This window comes from Pholcus phalangioides, unplaced genomic scaffold (assembly GCF_987345545.1).
Source record: "Pholcus phalangioides strain wild (caught in Gottingen) unplaced genomic scaffold, Ppha-v1.0 ptg000010l_1, whole genome shotgun sequence".
Taxonomy (NCBI): Eukaryota; Metazoa; Arthropoda; class Arachnida; order Araneae; family Pholcidae; genus Pholcus; species Pholcus phalangioides.
The window spans coordinates 43,788,674-43,806,231 of NW_028301603.1; the positions used below are offsets into that span (position 1 = coordinate 43,788,674).

The window sequence follows — 17,558 nt, forward strand, 5'->3', positions numbered from 1 at the left end:
AGCTGGCATTCGCGTCTCGAAGCTGGGAACTGCAGAAAACCAACTTCAGCTGACCACCACTGTGCCATCAACAGGGTTAGAATGTGGATCCTCAGGACAAGAGTCCAGCATGATGTCCACATGACCGTAAAGCTGCAGTAATGTCTACTGTAATTTATCTGGGGTAGTGATTGGATGGATGTTAATTCATCGTTCCCAGCGACCTATAAAGTGAGGGAACAAAAAATGATCAGGGAAAATAAAATATTTGGCAAAAGTCTGAGAAATATGCAAATATTTGATAAAAGTTAGCAAAAGTTCTGTGAATAGAAAAAAATAAAATTAAAAAAACCAAAATTCAAAATTTGTTTAGAGTTTTGGTCAGGGAATGATTAAACACCTTTTCTGGGTACCCTGTACTTTCTACCATATTGATATTTAAAAAAGGTCAGTTTCAAATCTTGAGTTCAGAAATGAAGTTATGGACATCTGAAATACACTTGCATAAAATTGCAGTGTGTATTTTGTGATATATCTCTTAAGAAGGTTAAACATTATTCTCTTCAGAGGGGGAGTGAAATAAATTGCTCATCATAATGAACTTTATAAAATCTGTAGATTTGACATAGAGATGAATATATAATTTGAAATAACGTTACTTTTTATCTTTTCAATGAGTTTTTGTCACTTTAATTGAAATAATATGAAAAAGAATTTCCTCGTTTTACATCATATCAAAACTTGAGTTTTCTGCTGTGTTTAGATGGAACCAAATAGAAGGTTGGACAGGGACAATGTGAGTATTCGAGCTTACTTCGCAGAATAAAATAATGCTTCATGCAAATTTTTTTTTCTAAATCAGCATGGCCGAGACATTTCTTTCTCTTTTTTTTTTTTTTTTTAATTCTCATCTTTCATTTGTCTTATGATAGCATCGGGTTACTGCAAAAATACCAATTTTTATTTTAATTTGTATTTCTTTTGATTTGTGTGTTCGTCTGGTCTTTTGTTTTCATCACACTTTTTTTGCATTGAATTTTGGATCTTTGTTTATACAAGCATGCATAAATCACATTTTCTAAATTTAAAAAAAAACATAGTTATTATGTTATGATTATGTTTTTATTCAATGCCTGTTGAGAAGCTCTCTCAGTATTTTATTGATTGAAGCTGTTTTTGTGGCCGCTGTTTTATCATGTAACGTGATAATGACTTTCAATTTGTTTGATTTATAGCTACAACCAAATAGTGCATCAGGCTCAGGTGCTTTGGAGCATGATCATACTGCTCTTTACCGAACATTGAAGAATGTAAGATGCTATTAATAAATTTTCTAATCAATATATTGAAAAATATATATACAGTGGATGCCTCTTATGAAATTCTCTGATGAAAACCATCATGAAAAAATCTTTCTTTACAAGCAAGAAAATGCTTTAAATGGGAAATCTTATTGAATATTAGTAAATGTTAGGAGACTTTGAAAATAAATCTTACTAGGGGACGGGGGGGGGGGGCATTCTAAGGTCGAGCATTACAAGCAGGATGCACTGTATATATTATTGAAAGCAATTTATTCTAGTGATACCTTCACTTGAAAATGTTTGGCTGATAAAAAAATTTTTTCACTGTTTTCAACCTCAGCTAATGAATGTTTTAGTGGATGCAGATATATGCACTAACATAGCACCCAACCATGTTGTGAGCTGCACTTTTATGCCGGTCACTGTAATTAGTGCCTGAGTGGCGCAGTGGTAAAGATGCTCGTCTTCCACTATGAAGGTTACCATCAAGGTCCATGGATTTGAATCCGGGCATAGAACATCAGAAGCAAGTTCTTTACCTACCGAGCCTGGGGCGACCACCGATGGATGGAGCCTTCATTTCCCTCCCAACTCCACTGGTTGGAAATTGTTGTATGGCGATATATGACCAGAGTTGGTGTGCAGTGAAGTAGTCACTGTAATTATTGTCACTTGTGTCTGATTACTTTATGGCCACCTCGGAATCGCATTCCAAATACTGTACCACTGTTCTTCCAATGGAACTTTCAGTTTACAAATGTGATTCCGAAATGATATATCTTCATTAGCCAAGGTATTGTATTTGTAAAATGGTCGTCCATGATGTTACTTGATGAATAATATATATGCATCATGCCTTTACCAAAATGTATAATATACTTTCTAATATTATTTTCAATTATTGACTGTTTGATATACTCACAGGGTGAAAATGTTCCGGATCCTCTTCCTCTCGGCGTTGCAGTTATTGATACGTCTGTGGTCTTATTTGGGCTGGTCTTCCCATACGTGGCTTTCAAGCACAGGCTCCAGATGTTGGAGCATTTCTCTGAATGCATTAAGCAGGCCAAAGCGACCAGACAGGAAGCTGTACAGATTAATATTTTCACAGCATTACTGAATGCCCTCAAGGTAGATAATACCATATTTTATGTGTACCATATTAATTGGACACTTGGCTGTGATATTTAAATTGAAAAACAAGTACTTTAAACTTGCCATATATAAATACAGTAAAAAACACTACAAAAGTTATCATGAACATGATATTAAGCATTATCTTAAAATTACGTTCACATTTATAATCATTAAACATTCAGATTCAAGACAATTAGACATTCTCAACTAGTCAGAATTGGTTCAGAGTGCAGTGAAACCTTGCTACAATGATACCTGATGTAACTATAAATCCCTCTGCCACAATATTTTTCTCAAACTTTGTTTGAAATCGCCTGTAGTCCAAAATTTAAACTGAATTCCTAGAGCCCTGTATTTTTTTCTGACAGAAATGGTTCAAAATAATCTGTTTAGGAATTATCTGGGAGTTGGAGCCTCCTTTCCATGCTAGTAGGCACAGGTACCCAAAAGTTAGGTGTACTCATACCTCTATTCATGTATGAATATATCCCCCAGAATCAATGACAGACCCGACTAGTCTAATTTAAGCTATTTTTTCCATATACAGTCTATGCCACTTTATGTTATCACATCAGGACTCTCTGTTTCTGATGGCTGTACTAAAAAAATCCTGTTTGAAATTGGTGTGCCAAATGGAATGATTGATAAATGATATTGGGGAAATGTAGCAACTCTGTTTTTCTTTCCTACATAATTAGCAGGGCCTTAACTGGATGCTTCATCACCTGGAGCAAGCCAGAATTTTTTTGCCCCTTGCATGTAGAAGAGGCAGTTAAAGGGTGAATTTGGCACCCATTCTGATCAAGTGCATGGGGCACTAGATCTGCCTGCTCCCCACTAGTTTCGGCCCTCATTGGCTGGAAAATTTTTAATCTTTTTTTTTCTCTAATTCTAAAACAAGAATTCTTTATTCCTCTTTTAAGCTAAAATCCTGCATTTTTTTTTATTCAGCCATTGTGAAGTGTTAGAATGAAACTGTATATCACATGAATTACTTTTTTAATGTACAGTATGTTTCATAGATTCCTTGAGAATGTCTTTTGGGAAAAAAATTTGAATCTGGTCAACTGTGAAAGCAATTTATCAAGAACTGAAGGAGAGAGTTTTAAAAAAGTTAAAATTTTCTTATAGCTTCAGATATTATTATTTTCCCATGTTATAATATTGGTCCATTCCGTTCTTTGGAAAAGTGATAACATTATCCATGAGTTTAATAAGCAGCATTGACTGTATATGAATTGACATCATCATGGGCCCCTTCCCCCATTCTTTGAAGTCTATCTTCACCTATGCCCTTATTCATTAACCACTCATAGAAAATTTTAGATGCCTCTACCAATTTTTTTAGTCTCTATGGTGACCTGGTGTCTGGGAGTTTTCATGTCCTTCATTTTTGTTTATTCGTAATCTATACCTTTTATTCAATCAAAACAAGAATTTCTTTCTATTTCATGATTTATTTTTGTACATTTTCAGGCTTTAGTCGAAACCAAATCAGGTTTAGGATCTGAAGATGTTAGAAAAGCAGCTATACGTTTGACTTTGGTAAGTTGTACAAAACGCATACAGATTTCTGGAACTTGCAGATAATTTTTTGTGCTTTATTACTGTATATGGTATTTATGAAACTTGATTGCTTCTCAGGGTTCACTAAGTCACCCGAATCCAATTTTGAGATGTGCTTCTGGTGAAGCGTTGGGACGCATGGCTCAAGTGATTGGGGATGGTCATTTTGTTGCTGAAATGGCGCAACACATGTTTGATAGGTGAATTTGTTTGTTTAACCATTTACTTCTTCAGATCTTTCTTTTAGTCGTTTTCTCCACAATTGTATAAAACCCAAGTGAAATGTATCACATGCATATCTCAAAAGGTGCATATTTGATTTAGATTGAAACCTGCTCCTATCTCAAAAGATACATATTTAATTTAGATTGAAATCTGCTCGAGATGCTGCATCCCGAACTGGTCATTCTCTTGCCTTGGGCTGTTTGCATAGATATGTTGGTGGAATGGGTACAGGCCAACATCTGAACACCAGTGTCAGCATTCTACTTGCTCTCATTCAAGACACAAATGCTCCAGTTGCTCAGGTATACTGAATTTGTCTATTCGTTTCAAATGTCTTGGTTATGTTGAGAATTTATTATTCAACTATTTACAATGAAATATTGCTACTACCCATACATACTCCTCGTAAAAATTCCTCTGCAGAATTTCTAACGAATTAGTGCATGTCAGAATGTGTGTTCTTGAATATATGTGTGGCCCTAATGTATGGAAAAAAGTAAGGGCTAATGGACAAAAAACCCCTTTTTGATTTTTTCAAAGTGGAACAAACAAATTTAAATTTATTTGTCAATGAAACAATCAAAAATACACATTTATGTTATATGATAAAAATATTAAAAACAAATCATTTCAGTTGCTTTTGCAATAATGATCAATTTTATGCATAAACTGTGTAACGGACGAGCCGAGCATTTGTTTCTTGGTTAATATGGTATTTAATATTCCATATACACTTTATACATTATATTACATTTTTTGTATGGATTGTCTGCATCTACTGGAGGCCATGAAAGGACCCCTTCTTTCTATGACCGTCGCCTATCGCCTCTCCTCTGAGAATGCCCCCTTTTTCTATTTTCTTCTCATTTCGTGCTCCCCTACCTGACGTCTTTTCTTCTTTTCCTCCTCCTCACTAGAGACGATGCTCCTATAGTCTTTTGGAAGAGGTGTCCATCTCTCACAAACTGTTTTGTAATAAGATAATAAAAATAAACCCCTGAAAAAACTGGACAAAGACTATGAAATATTTTAACATAATTTTTCATGAATTTTTATGCCTAAAGCTAAAGTATATTGAAATGGAAGTTTCCTGGTTTCAATTTTTGTTAAGCCATGGTGTAGTTTTGATACCACAGACAAATATTCAAATTCTTCTTATTTGAGAGAAAACACTTTGATGGGCACTAATCTTATTTAATAAGTCCCATTAGGCTTTCCCCCCCCCCCCACCCAAGGGCTGAAAATTTATATTTCTGTAATCTAAGCAGCACATGTTTATCACAAAAAAAACTTAAGAGCTTTGCAGGGTCCCACTTGTCCTACTTTTTCGGTAAAATGTCCTACTACTTTTTACCTAATCTTGTCAACAAAATTCATGTAACTTGTTTTTAAAATGAAAACTCTTATCTAGATAGAAAAAAAATAATTTTGTATTTAACTATTTCATTTGATCTTGGACTATTCATTATATAGTTATAATATTCATCATTCAAAATTATGGTGTACATTTTGTGCCTGTTCTACATTTTGTGACTCTGATGCTACCCCAGTATCATTCAGTTGTCTTCTGTATTTTTAGGACATGCGTTGGCATGAACAATGTTTATAAAGCTCTGCAAAGAGCTAGAAATGAAAGTGCTTCATTTGTCAAAAACTATCTTGCTAACATACATTTAACAGTAAAGTGAAAACAAATCCCTGTAAAAAAGATGGATAGCACATTATTTACATTGGACCTTATTATTTGCAAATTTTGCTCTGTGCATTTGAAAGTCTTCTCGCAGGAGTTGCATTCTTAAATAACTTACGTCTTGCTAATTTGCTTTGCATCCAGGAAAGGAGTTGACAGGCTGGACTTTGGAAGGCTCCTAAAAAAATAATGTAATATATATTGTGAGGAGAGATAGAAAAGAATCATCTGTTGTTGCTTGTAAGCTGTTTTGGCATAAAATTGTTTTTGTTACCAAGTCATTTCTGTCATTTTGCTTTGGCTTGAGTCAATCTTATAGGGTACTGAAATAGTGCTATGAAAAAAAAAAACTTTTTATATGATTACTAGTTATAATACCCTGCGCTGCCCAGGTTTTCTTTCATTTCTGTGGGAGGATTGATAATGTGGCAAACCATTATAAAGGAATAATCTACTATACATAATATTGGTAATATTGAAGAAGTGACAAACCATTGTAAAGACATGTGCACATCTGAAACACATTGCTAGGGAACCACTGTAACCAGAGTAAACATTCCGAAAGTGATTGTTGAGGCAGAGAAACAATTGTTGCCCGACAGTTTTTTCCCAACTCTGACAAGCTTTTAAAGTAGCCTATCGTTCGAGTCAGATCCCATTTAGTATATATGCAAAATTTGACAACAATAGATTTGTGTGTAGAGAACACACACACACAGTCGCAAAATCAATTTTATGTATATAGATTTTGTCTTGGGTTAGGTTTGGGGGGCGGTACTCCTACTTTTTCTAATAACCCTTAAAGCGGCAATTCGGAGATATCTCGCCTCCTTAAAACCCTCTTATTTTGGCAATGCTGAGCCCAAACACATTTTTAATGATGCTTCACCTGAGAACATGTGTTTTCCATCTCTGCCAACCTGTTAGATGAACTGCCAGTGAGTAAAGTCATCTTTTATTCAAAGTTTGATAACAGAAGGAAAAAGACCATGGGTCCCCCCCCCCTTTTCCCTTCAGAGTAGTATAGCTATACGCATATAGTATAAATAACAGAAAGGCTGGGGTATTTCCCTTCAGTTGTTTTTTTAGATAGTGTTCTTGGAGTTCAGAGGGGAGCATTATCAGATGCACAAAACTTGAAAAAAATATTCTTTCTGAAAAAATAAACGACATTTTATAGATGGTTTAGTGATTTTTCCCACTGTGGCAGTTATAATGGGGGATCAATGAAATTTTAAAAGCTGTTTATAAAGGCAGACCCGTCATTTGGAGGTCTGCTTTTGAAAATACACTAAAAATGGTATATATATATATATATACATACATACCTCGAGTACATGTGCTTTGCCCCCCCCCCCTCCCCCGGAAAAAGTTGAAATGACAGCCCTGTATAAAGGGTTAAGGTTGAAAGGTCCAACTCCAGTAGGCGCTATGTCAATAGGGCATCTGCACTAAGCCTGATCTTGATACGATTTGCTTTTTTTTTTGGGGGGGGGGGGTTCCATTATGACCAGGTTGATTTTTTAAGGAGGTATGAACTGACCCAGGGTAAAAATGCAGCAGGCAAAAGCTCCAGTTCATTTTGTGGGATAACATCTGTCTGGGGCATTAAGACCTTTTAGTAGTCATCAAACATTAGCACTAGTGTGTTAATTTTTGTCTAATTTACCCCCCCCCCTTGTTTGAATAAAACAACCACATACTATGAAAATACCTTAAAAAAGCTCCTTAGTTTGTGAACTGCACAAATAGTGCAAGATTTATTTAACAAATTTTCACTTTGCTGAAAGAAATACAGTGAATCTTTATGTGTGGGTAATTTTTTTAATATTTTATGAAGTTCTGATTAAGAATTATCTGGGTGATAAATTATGAATGGCTTGATTAATTTAAAAAATTCTTTTATGAAAGCACTTGATGTGGGATGTGAGATTCCAAACTTAATTTTCGAAGCAAAAATTCCATTCATTTCAGCACTTATGCCATAAATTTTTTTTTCTGAAACCACCCATTTCCGATAGGAAAAAAACTGTTTTTTGTTTTTATTTTTAATATTGTTTCTATGGGCATAATCAAGCTCAGCAAACATACTGAAATTTTTTTTGTTAGTTCCTCGCATCATATTTCTAAACTAGAAAAATCAGAATGGGAAATATAAAGAAATTATTGTTCCAGATAATTTTCCACAAGACTTCGAGATTGCAAAACAAGAAGTGGTTCGACGAACAAACACCGATTTATTTACAGAACAGCAATTTACATGTATTTACAACCTAACCAGAGAGCTAACAACTTTCTCGTAAAGTTTAAACACAACTGACTGTTCATCGAATCTCTCTATTTGAGTCTCTTTGAGCCTGCCATCTTGCGAGTGCCAGATTATTTATAACCCCAGCAGAAACTTCGAGAAAATTCTATTTTACAGTTTTCTTGTCGGCGGCACCACCGTATGGACTGTCTGGAGGGGATGGGACTTTTCCTAGAAGATTCCCACCAATCAGACCTTTTTCCGTTTAACCAAAACTGGCATCAACTCTCGTTGCCAATGGAAGATTGCGATAAAGGATTGCGCCATCTATCGTCTATAGTTCGTAACATTATGATAAAAATCGGTCTGAATTTAGCTGGTTAAATATTGATAAATAAATCAGTTTAAAAAGTAAGTATTCATTACGAAATTTTTTTTCTCACAAATCTTTGAAATAGCTTTGGGCCCTTCATGCATTATCAATGATCGCAGACTCTGGTGGACCAATGTTCCGCAGCTATGTTGAGCCAACATTGTCCATTGTGTTGAAACTGTTGTTACACATGGCACCGACTCATATTGATGTTCATCATTGTATTGGAAAATGTTTGACTGCCTTAATTACGACTGTCGGACCAGAACTTCAAGGTAAAGTATATTTTCTGTACTTTCTTGCATTTGCTGTTCCAGACTGCACACAAAGCTAGACTACTACTAAACCACACATGCACCTCGTTCACATTCCTTTGCAGAACTTCCAACGAATTGATACATGTTTTAAAGTTGTCTAACATTCAGAAACATCTACATTGAATATTTGTTAAATATGAAAGATATACATATTTTTTGCATTTTTAATTTTCTCTGCACAGGCAACACTCCCACGATATCAACCACACGTTCATCATTCCTGGTAGCATGTGCTATCATGCAAGATCATGGGGATCCCCTGGTTCAAGCCGAGGCAATATCATGTCTGCAGCAGCTGCACATGTTTGCACCTCGGCATGTGAATTTGACAAGCCTAGTTCCAACATTATGTGTAAGATCACAATATTTTTTTTCTTGTTTGTTTTGTCTCCAAATTATATAATTTACTGGAATCAAAACTTTGAAAACTGATATAAATTTTTCTATGGTTTGTAAATTAGATATCTTGAAGCCTTTTTACATTTTTGATTTTCTTGTGTGAGTTTCATCATTTTCTTCACATTCTTCTTCCCTTAGCGTGCAGTGCATAGCTCTCATTTGCTATTGAGGAGAGCAGCTGTCGCATGTCTCCGTCAGCTCGCGCAAAGGGAAGCCTCAGAAGTTTGCATCCACACTCTTTCATGGGCGAAGGAGTGCAGCAGTTTTCCACCCGGAATAAACAAGACTTTCCTGAGCGATAAAGGGTTGGAAGGCGTGCTGTTTGCGATGCTAGATTCCGAGACCGATGTGCACTTGGTTGCCGATACTCATGACACTATCACAAGCATGCTGCAAGCTCTGGCAGAAGATAATGTTGCTCACTGGCTGCAGCTTTGCAAGGATGTATTGACTGCTGCAGGTTGTTATGAAATTTGCATTTGAGAGTTAGATTTTTGAATTTCATTAATATCCATATGTATATAATTTTGATTTTCTGTGTATGTTCTCTATACATATCTACAATTTTATACTGATTATCGCCATATTTTGCAAATATGCCAAACAGGACCCGACTTCAATAATAGGCTACTTTGAAAGTTTGTGAGAGCTACGAAAATGTCTAAAATAGACAAAAAAACTGCTAGTGTTAATGGTTAAATAATGACTTTTGGAATGTTTACTTTGGTTGCCATGGTTCCCCCTAACAATGCATTTCAGACATGTTTTACTCTTTTACAATGGTTTTTCTCTTTAATGCTCCCAGTATGTAGAAGAAAACCTGGGCAGCGCTGGATATAATAGCTAGTGTAAAATGCAATTCATTTACTGCTCTTCCAGCGCCGTAACTGGGATTTTTGTGTGTGTGTGTGCCCTCCTTCCTTAGTTCCAACTCTGTCCTTTTCAACTATGAAGTGAAGGCTTATTTAAGACCTTTTTATAACATAAAATTGTGAGACAAAATTTTTGTCTGCAAAAAAAAGAACAGGCTTGGTGAAGAATGGCTATATGAGATAATTGATATCAGTGCATCTATCAACATTAAAAGAGTCTACAAGTTTTGGAAAGTTGACAATAAAACAGATTTTAGAACCGTTATCCCATTTAAAATGGATAAATTTGGCTGGTTCTTCAATTTTTCTCCAATTTGTCAAGCACCAACTAATTAAAAGTAAAAATACTTCACATCAAAGTTCCACGGTCTTCCAGAAAATGTCCATTGGTGCGAAATGTCTATTATGGGAAGCTCCATTGTATAAAGAAGTAGAGAAAACCATTCACACATCGTCAAGGGAACTCCTAATTAATATTATTGCATCAAGCCCAATATTTGGTAAGGGCGTTCTTTCTAAAACTAAATCTAAATGCACAAAGAGCTATCCAGTTCTAAATAATAGTTAAATTATGACTTGTACACTAGATAGTTAAGTACAATCTCATGATGATAATACAGCAACAGTCTTGGTTAGAATATTTAGTTGTTTTACACCAAATTTATTTCTTATTTGCTTGTTAAAGATCTCACTTTGACTAAGTCGGAACCTAAAGATGAAGGCGCTGATGGAGATGATGTAGATGTTGGCGATGAAGTTGAATTCAAGGCATCCGATGAGACTCCAAGAGTCGCAGTTTCTCCTCGATGGTCAACTCGAGTATTTGCTGCAGAGTCTTTGCAGAGAATTGTAAATGTGTGCACTGTCAATGCCGCTCACTTTGATCTCTCTCTTGCTCGTGAGAGTAAGATAATTCATAAAAAAGGTGAGTGGATTTTATAACTTGGGGACAAAAATCAACTTTAGTCAGTATGATGAAGGCTGACTTCTTGAATGTACACTCATTGCCATAAAAATTTTCACACCAAGAAACAGTTGTCAAATAGAACAAAATTTTATCTATGTGAGTACAACATTGATATAAGTAAATTATTACATAATTAAATCAAAAGAATCATTTGTTACAGGAAAAACTACAAATAAATGGAGGTTCTAGCACCCTGTAGGGCCACCTCTAGCTTGAATACATGATGTGATATGGGTGGGCATCATGTTGTTTGGTTTAAACCATGTTGGTTTTAACCATGTGATTTTTAAAAAACCAATCTGGTTTTTTTTCAAAAAAATCACATAAAAGTGGCCTAAATATAATTTTTTCCCTTAAAAAATATCATTAGTTCATTATTGACCAATATGTTTTATTCTTACTACATTTTATATTCTTGGGGTATATTCTGATGTATATCTTTAAATGGTGTAAGATGCAGGGCTCCCACTCGTCCTACTTTTTCTACTTTTCGGTAAAATGCCCTACTTTTGTTCTACTTTCTCGTTTTTGTCCTACTTTTCCTACTTTTTTTACCAAATCCTATCAAAAAAATTTGTGTAATTGATTTTTATTGAGCAGGGAATCAGATATATTGCCAAATATTACAAATGTTGGAGAATGCAATTAATTTTCATAAAAGGGACCTGAATATAATTTTTTTTATATTAAGTATCTTGGTTGCTTAAAATTATAAATAGAAGCCAAAATTTCTCATTCTTGCCACATTTTCTAACTATTGGCAACATTATGATGCTTCATCTTTAGCAAATTCAGGAATAAGGATTGCATTACACATTTTGATGTACTGGTGTATTATCTCACAGGGTTGTTTTTGTTTTTTTTCCCTCACAAAGCAACAACAGTAGTGACATCATTATGCTAGGCACAGGTAGTCTTATAATCCAGACACCAGCTGCCCTTAAGGGACAAATACCAGTGTACTAGTAGTTACATTACCTCACAGACATTTCCATTTTTTTTCCCATAAGAACTAGCACATCTCGTACTGTATATCACCCAGTCTTAATATTCAATAGTTTTTTTATACTTTCATCATTAAGCCCAGTTAATCAAGGTTCTACTGTATAGTAATAACAGATTTACAAAAAATAATCAGCTATATACAGGGTGATTATAATTTGAAGTTTTGATTCCAAACTATGCAGTAAGAGCTACTGGTGAGAATGATTTGAAAATTTGCATAGGTACTCCTGAAGCAATGGAAATTTCTTTGGCAAAAGAAAAGAAAAAAAAGTGAAAATAGTTCAAATTGTGCAAGTAGATGATGCTGTACTTGGCCAGCAGTATAATCTATTTTTTGCAACCACATCATGTTGACAGTTCAGCAGCATCAGTGTGTGGATAGCACAACTTTTATCAAGATGCACATTGCAAAGCAGCTGCAAAAGAACCATTTTGACAATAACAGGATGGCGACACCTTGCCAGCTGTCAGTTCACCTGACCTTAACCCTTGAAACTTCTGACTGTGGGGGAGGGAGGATATCTCAATGTTATGAGCAGAGGTCGGATTGCGAACTTTGGTGAATTATTGCAAGCATATCCACATCGTGACCACGACATAGTCTGATCTGTTGTTGAACAAGCATTTTTGTGCTTTCATCTCATTGCCATTTTATGGTGGATAATATATTTAACATTTCTTAAGTAAGTTGTGGTTATTTGTTTAATTACTTCATTTTTTTGTGATGTTTCCATGAATTATGAAGTCATGCAATGCTAATTAAGTTATCATTTTGCCCTGAATGGCCATGGCCATCGTTCCCATTCTGCAAGTAAATTTGAGTTGGATGAGTACAGTGTCGTTAATTTTCTATCTTCAAGTATTTTTTTCCTCTTTTTCATATAAAATTCCATTGCTTCATAAATATTCATGTAAATTTTCAAGCATTTTGACAATGGCTCTTCTTCTACAGTGTTTTAAATCGGAACTTTAGTTATAATCACCCTGTACAACATAAATCATCGCTAATTAATCTGTATTATTTATGCTTCATTAAATGCATTATATTTACCTAATTTTTATCACAGTTTTTGTAAAATAGCTTTCTAATTAAGTATACTTTAGCAGCTGGAGAAAAAACACTTTTAAATTATATGGTTAATAATAACATTAAGAATTTTCAAACACAAAGTAATTCATTAAGAAAAAAATAATAATTTAATTGCAAAAAATGTTTTTTACTAAAATGTAAGAGATATTTATAGATTAATTAATATGTTAATAATGTTAATCACATTAAGGAACATTTTATTTTTATTAATTGTTAGGAGTGATTCTGATTTTTCAGAAATGTTATTGTTTTTAATTTTAATGATATTTGAATCAAAAAACCCAGTTTTTTAGTTTAAAAAAACCTTTTTTTTTTATTAACCTTGATGGGCATTGAGGCATACAGATCCTGTATGGAGTCCTGCATCATCTCATTCCACAATTGCTGTAAGAGCGCCTCTAGTTCAATCAAATTCCTAGGCTGCCCAACTTTCCGTCCCAAGTGATCCAGATGTGCTCGATTGGTGACAAATCTGGGAATTGGGCAGGCCAAGGAAGTGTGTTAATGTGGCAGAGGCATTCCTGTGACAATCTTTCTGTGTGTGGTCGAGCATTGTCCTGTTGAAAAATGCCTCCTTGGAACCTGCCATGAGTGGCAACACATGTGGCTGAAGTATGTCATGTCACCATGGATGAATATCCACAGTACCATGTATGGCGGCACCCCCCCACCCCCATACTATCACACCAGCTGTGCCAGCAATGTGCTGCTATATAATGAAGGTAAGATTGAGGCATTCACCACGGGGGCTCCACACACATACACAGTTGTCATCACTGTCCAAATTGAATCTCAGTTTGACTCGGAAGACCTGGTTCCATTCGAAGCAGTCCAATCCTGTCGAGCTCGACACCACTTAAAACGGAGGCAACAGAGTGTGGTTGTCATTGGTAGCACACATAATTGGCACTGCAATACCAAATATTATTCCGCAAGGTACCTCACTACAGTACAGACAGACATGAGCCTGTAGTGAAGCTGCTGCCTATTTCTGAATAGCAGACAATGATGCAGTTGGCCCTGTGCATGCTTGCCGAGTGATGTAACAGTCTTCTCGGATATTGGTCTGCCGAAGGCGTCCTGAGCCTGGCTGCCATGCACACACACATGCAACCTCTCTCTCATCCACTGATCCCTACACTTCCTCACAGTAAAGTCAGATCAGTGGTGGGCTACTCACTGAACTGACCACCCGGCTTCCATCATCCTGATGATTCTTCCCCTCTTGAACTCTGGCAGCTGATCATATTGTTATTGATGGTGGCGTAATGGCATTCCTCTGCAACAGATTTAGCACAGGCAAAATTTCTCTGCATACCTTTTTATATGCCAAGGAGAATGAAGTTCAACACTGTCTGGTAGCATTACACATTGCACAATCACACTGTGCATCTAATCATTTGCATATCTGCCAGACATGTATCTTCATGCCAAGTTTTGTTATGATCAGACAATTACTTCTTGGTGTGCAAATTTTTATGGCAATAAGTGTATGTGTTCAAAGATCTCAAAATTGTATTTTCTCATTCAACATTATGTACCATATGTTACAAAACATGCCATATATTTGTTTTTCTTCATTTCATTTAATTCATGGATAATGGACTTAATTCAAATTATGTATCAATACATGCTAACTTATTCCTTTCTAAATCTGGTTTAAACTTGTTTTAAGATTTGCCAAAGTTTGTGCAGTCTTGTTATTGTGCATGGTGATACAGGCCAGTTGTCAATTGTCTACATCTTGTATATGGAGAAGTGGCATCTTTCAAATGGGTTAACATGAAAAACTAATAAGTTCATTTTCATCTGTATTGAAAATATTTAAAGTGATTGTATTTTTATTTTTTCTCAATGTTATAGATTACCTCGTGTTACATCTTTCTGATCTTGTTCGAATGGCTTTCATGGCAGCCACATCAGACAGTGATGCTCTTCGGGTTGAAGGGTTGAAGACGCTTCAGGTTTGTTTGTGTTATTTTTCAACATATTGTGCCATTCTTGCATATACAGGGTGTTGCCTTGAAGTTACAACAAACTCAGAGGAGTGATATTAGGCATGAAGAATAACAAAAATCGCAAACCATGTTTAGTCAGTGAAAATTGAAAAAATATTTACGAAGGGTGTGATGTTATGTGTGTGAGTGGGACAAAAAGGCCAATAAGAAGTAGAAAAAACATCTATTTGACAGCATGATTGCAACATAGCCTGTGGTGTACAAAATAAAGTACAATAACAAGTACAAAATAAGTAGAAAAAGGTAAAATGAATAAGTACGGAAACCCCCCCCCCCATTTGCTTGACAGCTCAACGTCACACCCTTCATAAGTATTTTTACAATTTTCACCAACTAAACATAGTTTGTGATACCATGTTCTATAGCAATTTTTGTTCCTCTTGATGCTTAATATTATTTCTCTGAGTTTGTCACCACTTCAAGGCAACACCCTGTATATACAACAAAAAGTGAAGAAAAAAAATGACCGGAACTATTTTAAAATGCCCCTTATTTAAGTAGTTTTGTGGAACATTAAAAAACATTTTCTACTAGATTTTTATCAGACCTATGAACAGTCAGTCAGTTAATGAATTTTCACTCACTTTCTAACCATATTGTGTTGTTTAGCAACTTTTCTAAAATACAGTGTAAGAATCTATATAATTGAGAAATTGAATTTTCTGGATGTTATTACGGAACTGATGTTTGGAAAGAAAAGTGATTTGTCTCCTCTGTGAATCGAACCCGGGCCCCCTTGCATACCAGGCAAGTGCTCTAACCAATACACCAGAGACACAATTTTCAATTCCTTATAACACGCATTAGTAGCATGAAGCGCAAATCTATGTAACTATTCATGTGATTTAGAGTAGAATTTAGATTAAAAATATGTATAATACATTTTACTGAATTAAAAAATTAGGTTTGCAGTATTCGAATATAAAATGTTAATGTTCACACAGTCAATTTCTTGGATATTATGATGTTTGAAACAAAAATTTACTCAAGTGTTTCATGTAATTTAAAGTAAATGTAAGGAATAGAACACAAAATGTGGTGAAAAATCCCATATGCAGTCATACTTTGATTCAATGACTATGCCCAATTCAAAGAGTTTTTTTTTATGCATTATGGCTTATTTATACATACTAAAGTTTTCTATTTCTTATAGATGATTATCGACAGATTTTCTAAAATTCCTGAACCAGAATTTCCTGGTCATGTTATATTGGAACAGTATCAAGCCCAAGTGAGTTTTTTAACTAGTTTTTCCTTTTGAAAACTAAAAACTCCCGCATAATTTCCCATATATCTTGTAGTAAGTTCTATTTTGACTAATGACCATCAATCTATCAGTTAAAGTTAATACAGTGCACACCGCATAATGTGATCATTTCAGGACTTGGGGTCTTAACAATAACCAATTGATAACTATATCTGAAAAAAACCCAGAAGCAAATTTGATGCATCAAATCAGATGCATCTTATCTATCATCATGCACCCTATTATGTAATTGAATTAATATAAACCATTTTAAGTGTATCCTGTTTTATTATAGCAGGATTATTACACATGGGTATGAATAATTTCCGCCTCCCCCCCCCCCCAAAAAAATCACATATACCCTTTCAGTGTTTGAGGGGGGAAAAAATGCCTTTTCCTGTTTCCTGTCATTAATATTTTGTAAGTGAAAAATATCTTTCCCCATTTTAATTCTGTTAAAAAAACAATGTAGCACTAGTTTATGATGTGCTTAAGAGAGAGAGAAACAATACGATCAACAGAAGTTTAAGCAAACTCATTACCATTATGTAGTGGATCTTATCTACTTTTTATTTCCCCAAACCATTTTGGTATCCTCCAGGAGGCTGTTGGCCTATCATTTAGTTCTAAAACTTTGGGTAAGCTAGAGAGCTTGCACATATCATTAGCTTTGTATTTTAACGTAAGATGTTTGAATCAAGATTTCAAAGTTTTTTTTTTATGCTTTTGATTATTTTTGATGCATGTGTTTACGTTTTTAACACAGTGTTTTATTATTGTAGGTGGGTGCTGCATTGAGGCCAGCCTTCTCAGCAGAGACACCATCTCATATTACAGCTTTTGCTTGCCAGGTATGCTCGTATAATTAGATCATTCCTTGTGCACTTTAGTTCATGTGTTCATTGCTTGAGTTCAAGATGCTTTAACTGAATGTGTTTGTAATAAATACCACAATACATCCTGTATCAACCGTAATCTTTGTTTGTTTATTTTGTTTGTATTTAGCCTCTGATTCACCATATAACCTGGATGAAATTCTTTCCCCTTTGGAACTTGAAAACTGTCCCATGTTACAACCCTTTGACAAATTTTTTTTTTCATTTTTGCTTGCTGCAACAATGC

General features: G+C 35.1%; 1 protein-coding gene across 2 annotated transcripts in view; it reads left to right on the top strand.

The window, feature by feature from the left end:
* LOC149081555 (HEAT repeat-containing protein 5B) overlaps positions 1 to 17,558 on the top strand; it is a 56,816-nt gene that overhangs the window by 17,496 nt on the left and 21,762 nt on the right. Inside the window, exons 16-28 of one of the 2 annotated variants that reach the window (XM_089238493.1) lie at positions 743 to 775; positions 1,215 to 1,289; positions 2,208 to 2,414; positions 3,897 to 3,965; positions 4,065 to 4,186; positions 4,354 to 4,513; positions 8,608 to 8,797; positions 9,022 to 9,191; positions 9,377 to 9,698; positions 10,796 to 11,035; positions 15,036 to 15,136; positions 16,344 to 16,421; positions 17,219 to 17,287. In XM_089238493.1, coding sequence (XP_089094619.1) covers positions 743 to 775; positions 1,215 to 1,289; positions 2,208 to 2,414; positions 3,897 to 3,965; positions 4,065 to 4,186; positions 4,354 to 4,513; positions 8,608 to 8,797; positions 9,022 to 9,191; positions 9,377 to 9,698; positions 10,796 to 11,035; positions 15,036 to 15,136; positions 16,344 to 16,421; positions 17,219 to 17,287 — 1,836 coding nt within the window. The remainder of the gene's footprint in view (positions 1 to 742; positions 776 to 1,214; positions 1,290 to 2,207; positions 2,415 to 3,896; positions 3,966 to 4,064; positions 4,187 to 4,353; positions 4,514 to 8,607; positions 8,798 to 9,021; positions 9,192 to 9,376; positions 9,699 to 10,795; positions 11,036 to 15,035; positions 15,137 to 16,343; positions 16,422 to 17,218; positions 17,288 to 17,558) is intronic. The other variant, XM_089238494.1, reaches the window with a different exon arrangement.